Here is a 6,229-nt window from a genome sequence, read left to right as displayed (position 1 = left end):
AAAAAAAAAGGCCAGGACACATGGCTCAAGCTGGTGGAGCACCTACCTCAGAAACACAAAGCACAGCGCCACACGCACGCAAAAGAATACCATTTTCAAATTAAAAATCTCTAAACATCTCCATTTTGATCCAAAATACACACACACACACACACACACACACACACACACATTGTCAATTCAAAAGCCACGAGGAAACCAGCATAGTGACAGATCTGCCCAGGGTCAGAGTTCTCTGGCACACCTCAGGTCTTTACACAAGAGGGAAAGAGCTAGAAATGTGGTTCATTCCCCAGAACACAGGGGCTCGGTGCGGGGAGAGGGGTTGGCTGGTACTGACTGAAAACAACAAACTACTACTATGTGGTGAGGAAGAGTAAGCACAGAATAATCATCAGGGCCCACGGATTTGTGTGCATAGACATATGCAATGTCTAAGGGGCAAAGTCTGAGAGAATACAAAGCAAACTGCTAATGGTGTCAATCACCCTAGACAAGGGACTTGTACTTCTGTTTCTGCCGCTTTTACTTTTCCCCCAGTTAGCCTGTCTTACCGTTGACATTTCAGAAAAACACAGAAATGAAAAATTAGCTTAGAAAAAAAAAGTCACCCCTTCTGATAATCCTGACCCTTCTATTTTCTTTTCTTTTTTTTTTTTTTGCCAGTCATGGGGCCTGAACTCTGGGCCTGGGTGCTGTCCCTCAGCTCTTCAGCTCAAGGCGAGCACTCTACCACTGGAGCCACAGCTGAGGAATCGAACCCAGGGCCTCATGCATGCAAGGCATGCACTCTACCGCTGCGCTACCTTCCCAGCCGCAACCCTTCTATTTTCTGTGTGTGTGTGTGTGTGTGTACGTTGGTACTAAGGCTTGAACTCACAGTTTCAGCCCTATCCCTTAGCCTTCCTTCACTCAAGCCTGGCATTCTACCACTTGAACCATGACTCCCTTTTTGCTGATTAATGGGAGATAAGAGTCTCAGGGACTGTGCTGCCTAGGCTGGCTTCGAACTGCAGTCTTCAGATTTCAGCCTCCTAAGTAGCTAGGGATTACAGGTATGAGCCACTGACACCCAGCTTAGTTTCTTGTACGAAGAGGGCCCCATGATAACTTTGTCCAAACTTTTCCAGGCTGACATGGAACCATGTTTTGCCTATCTCTGCCTCCTGAGCAGTTGGGATTACAAGCATGCACCACCATGCCCAGCCTTTAATAAGCATTGTTAACCGATAAAGGTGCACTCCCGAACAAACTCTAGGGAAAGCCAATGAAGAATCATCTTCACAAGATGCCCCTTGTTTGCACTTTGCTGTCCTAGGAAAACCAACCTGATTGCTGACCAGTGAGAGTGATCGTGGGTAGCTCTAGAGAGATTGGCAGGCCTCCTCTAGCCAGCCTACGGGAAAGGCTTAGGGAAGGAAACTCCACTAGAGTGGCATTGCTGGCCAGGAGATGGTTGGTATGCCAAAGGAATGTGGGGAAATGCCAAGGTCAAATTTTGTCCATTATATTTTTTCCCCAAAAGTATACCTTTGAATACTCATTCTTTTTCCCAGCACCTACAATCTCATTCTGAAGGGTTTTTATTTTTTGTATATATTTTCTCCTGTCAGCCTTTCCCTAATCATATGAGAAAACTTGTCAAGTTTTAACATTTTTGTCTCTTGGAACTTTCACTGTCCCAAAGAACTAAGGTACAAACCGACTCTTGACCTCGAACTACTTCATGGGATATGAGCAGCCTGTACTTGTCCTGGAGTTCTGCTACTCTGAAAAACTGCAACAATTCTTAGGATGAGAAAGAAAAAAAAAAAAAAAAGCTCTGTTCCCTGGGGTGACAGGATCTCTCTGTTGGGGCTCACCCTAAGCTACAGTCCTATTTGTTCCAGAAGACCCAGTCGAAAAAAGAAGACCTTCTCAGCTTCTCTCTACCAGGTATTCTCACTGGAAGATCAAAGACAAGAAGTCAGACTTATCTTTGCATTCCCACATCACAGGTGCGTGTGTAAATCTCGCCACCTTTAGAGGCAGACAGCTGAGTGGGTGAAGTTAGGGATTGATGTATACAGTGTTGGCTGTATCTGTGGGTACCACTTCATAGGGCAAACCACAATCAGTTGAGTCCCATCCATGCATGCCATAGTATTCTTTTAGATGAATAGGAATGGAAGCGAGAGGAAGCCATATTGGGAGAATGACTCCACCCCAAGGGTTTTAGAAGATGAGCAAAATGGAAGCCAGTCCATGCATGTTGTGTAAGTCTTGGCCCAATGTACTATCCATATGAGACTTGAACTCAGGACCTGGTCGCTATCCATGACCATTTCAATGGTAGAGCTAGTGCTTTACCACTTTAGCTATACCTACTTCCAGCCATTTGATTGTTAATCAGAGATAAGAGTCTCATGGCCTCAGATCTCAGCCTGTGGAGTTGCTAGGATTACAGGCATCTGAGTGGTAACCATTCACACCCAGCTTGGGTTAAATAACTTTTTGGGGCTGGGAAGGTGGCTCAGTGGTAGAGTGCTTGCCTCGCGTGCGTGAGGCCCTGGGTTCGATTCCTCAGCACCACAAAAACAGAAAAAGCTGGAAGTAGCGCTGTGGCTCAAATGGTAAAGTGGTTGCCTTAAGCTGAAGAGCTCAGGGACAGTGCTCAGGCCTAGAATTCTAGACCCATGACCTTTATTACTAAGTCCACTAGCTCTATGTCTATAAGCCAATAAGAACTTTAGTCTGCCTGGGGTGTCAGTGGCTCAAGCCTATAACCCTAACTACTCAGGAGGCTGAGACCTGAGGATCAAGGTTCAAGGCCAGTCTAGGCAGGAAGGTCTGTGAGACTCTTATCTTAAATTAATCAGCAAAAAGAACGTCATACCTTTTCTGATTTGAATTCCCCCAAGCAAGCTTGGTTTAAATCCTAACTGTGGTTCAGTTGGTACAATAATTTTTTCAGTGTAAATTAGTAGGTTGGTATTTGATTTTTTAAAAAATCTGGTTCACATCTCAAAGTAAGCAAAGAATGGGGCATGAGAGACTTGCATCCAGAACTCACTATGTCTTTGACCTCACATGTATAACCTTAAAAAAAATTATTTATTTGGGATTCCCTTTCCCCCATAGAGACACTGAATTTGGTAATGACACATTCAATCCTTCCTTCTTTCAAAGTTAGGATTCTCTAAAAATTACCAATAATAAACTCAAGCCAGGTGATAATGGCTCACACCTGTAATCCTAGCTAGTCAAGAAGCCTAAGATCTGAGGATCAAAGTTCAAAGCCAGCCAGCAAAAATAAATCTAAGCATCTCTTATCTCCAATGAACACCGAAAAGTCAGAAATAGAGATGTAGCTGAAGTGGTAGAGCATCAGCCTTGAATAAAAAACAAAGCAAGAGTACAAGGTCCTGCCAGGCGCTGGTGGCTCATGCCTGTAATCCTAGCTACTCAGGAGGCTGAGATCTGAGGATCGAGGTTCAAAGCCAGCCCGGGCAGGAAAGACCATGAGACTCCTATCTCCAATAAACCACCAGAAAACCAGAAGTGGTGCTGTAGCTCAAGTGGTAGAGCGCTAGCCTTGAGCTAGAGAGCTGAGGGACAGCGCCCAGGCCCAGAGTTCAAGCCCCACGACCAACAAAAAAAGAAAGAGTACAAGGTCCTGAGTTAAAGCCCCATTATTGGCACATACACGCACGCACACACTAAGCTGTTTCTTGTAAGAGAGGTTGTTAACTGGCATCATATGTCAAACAAATGGCAATACCCTGTGTATATCTGTGTCACAGGGGTCAGTAGCCATTGCTATGAAGAGACAGCTGGTGTCCTCATTAAACACCTCAAATGCCAGCAAGGGCATTTCCCAGTGGGAAAATGGAAATCCCACAGTAACTCTTTTTTTTTTTTTTGCTTAAACATTATACTGATATGTGGGTAGGGGGGAGGTGTGGGGAAGCCCAAGAGGGAAATCAAGGCAGCTGCAGAGGGTAGAGGATCTGCATTGGGCTTGAAGAGTGACTCCAACTCACGGTGTACACTGAAGTGTGACAAGTAGAGAAAGACCAGGAACTTACTTTTTCAGTAGATACAACCAAACATTTCCAGTCTAGGCCACTCACTGAGTGGGGAAGGGGTGGGGGGTGGATAAGAGCTGAGTTCTACACCTTTATCTCTTAGAGATTATAGGTACCATTGTCAATTCTTGCCTGCTAAGCTCTCCCTGGACCCATCATTTGACCTTCCTTGAGATTCTAGCTGTCATTCAGGATACCCTTTCCTGTTCTGATATTCATGTGTGTACCTTCAGGTCTGACATCTCAGCGGAGGGCTAATCTCACATGGCTGCCTACCTGCGTATTAGCACCGTGAGATATTAATTTAGTACGCCCAAAGTAAACTTAGCACGAACTCTTCTACTTCCTGATTTACCCTGTTTCCCCCCATTGACTTAACTCTGCAGGTCTAGTCTTCATGTTTTACAACCTTCTATCATCATCCACCACCACCTCGCTAAGTAACAATTCCTCTTTGACCTCCCAGCCACCTGTCCCTTCCTGCTCCCATCCACATCAAGCTCAACGGACTGACCTTTCTAAATCTACTTTCATTAAGAAATGATTTCTAGCCGCGTGGCTCCTGCCTGTAATCCTAGCTACTTGGGAGTCTGAGATCTAAGGATCATGGTTCATAGACAACCCAAGGAAGGAAAAAAAGAAAAATGTATGACATTTGTGTCTGTAATTAACCACCCAAAAGCCCAAATGGCAGCGTGCCTATGGTGAATGGAAAAAGTGAAGGAACAGCGCCCAGGTGGCATAAAAGCCCTACCAGCACCCCTCCCCCCAAAAAAGACTTACCTACAAACCTAGAAAGGTTTTTGGTCACTATTCCAAGTTCATAACTTCCTTTACTGGCAATGGGGAACTATGGACCTCTGCCCCATCTGACCTCAACAATCCATGATCTGTGTTCGTCTTTATTCAGCTCATGCTGGCTTGAGCACTGTGTTCTGAACTCTTTCTCTCTCTCTCTGTGTGTCATTCACTATTCTATTCTGTGGATGCTTCCTGAAGCCACTTTGATCTTATTCTTTTCCCTGCTGGAATCTTCCCTCCCCCTCCCCTCCCCAAACCTCCTCCACCCCCCACCCTACCATCAAGATCTGATCATTCTATGGAAATATACCCTTCTCCTGAATCCCTCTGAATGGATCCCACATCACTCACACACACACACACACACACACACACACACACACACACACCTGTCCTGTTTTCCAAATGCCTTCCTCAGCCTCACACTAGCTTCCAGTGATTAATGATTGCTCTTACTACTTCATACACATCCCTGGGCTTCTGAGCTCTGGGTGAGGACCAGATCTTTAGATAAGGACCAGCTGCCAGGCCAGGAAGGGCTTTGGTTTTGCACATCGCTCATGGACCAGGTCTACCGGTTTCCGTGTGGTCAAGTACTAAGAGTAGCTCCTCTTGGTCTCTCTAGTGACGGACTCAGCTCTGGTTTGGGAAGTGTGTGTTGAATTTCTTTTCTTTTTTTAAATTAAAACAAACCCAAGCCCCTTGCGTGCGATCCTGTAAGGCAAACCTAGTAACTATATTCACTTGGGAGACATACAAATGGCCGGTGTAACTCAGTCGCTCCGAATCACTTCATCTAACTTGAAATTCTTCACTCTTGTTTGGTCAGAATGCTTAAAAATCTAGCAAGGGGGGGGGCCAACCAGGTACCCCATCCAGTCACACACACACACACACACACACATACACACCCTTATACTGCACCACCTGCCCAAGTCTTGGACCCACAGCCCCCACCACCCCGGGCGCAGGCTTACTCCCTTTAGGGGGTTGCTTAGGTTGAAGCCAAGAGCTTGCTTCCCTTCTCCTGTTGGACGAAGCCCAGCGTCTTTTTCTCTCGAACCCAGAACCCCCAGGCCAGGTCCTGTTGCAGGCCTAGGCCCAGGAGAGCCCCCTGCCCCCTGCCCCCTGCCCCTTGCCCCCTGCCCCCTGCCCCTTCCTGCGGGCTGAGGACTTACCCTCACGCAGTAGTTCATGCCCAGGCCCAACAAGTGTTTGGGGAAGTGTCTGTCCTGGCGGGCCCGGGGTCCAGGAAGCGGGCAGGCATCGGGAGGAGAGGAAGCAGCCGAGGAGGAGGAGGAGGAGGAGGAGGAGGAGGAGGTCGCGCCCGCGCCGGGCAGGTCGGAGGTGGAGGAGGAGGG

The 6,229-nt window shown here is 46.9% G+C and overlaps 1 protein-coding gene across 1 annotated transcript in view; it reads right to left on the bottom strand.

Moving 5' to 3' along the window:
• Window positions 1-6,229, bottom strand: part of Shc4 (SHC (Src homology 2 domain containing) family, member 4) — an 88,545-nt gene that overhangs the window by 63,874 nt on the left and 18,442 nt on the right. The window contains exon 5 of the mRNA XM_013009964.1: window positions 6,047-6,158. Within this exon, the coding sequence (XP_012865418.1) occupies window positions 6,047-6,158 (112 nt within the window). The remainder of the gene's footprint in view (window positions 1-6,046; window positions 6,159-6,229) is intronic.

The sequence above is a fragment of the Dipodomys ordii genome, unplaced genomic scaffold, assembly GCF_000151885.1.
Source record: "Dipodomys ordii isolate 6190 unplaced genomic scaffold, Dord_2.0 Scaffold11, whole genome shotgun sequence".
In the NCBI taxonomy this organism is placed as follows: Eukaryota; Metazoa; Chordata; class Mammalia; order Rodentia; family Heteromyidae; genus Dipodomys; species Dipodomys ordii.
Note: the sequence above shows the minus strand (reverse complement) of the source record. Positions and strands in the feature narration are given on the sequence as shown.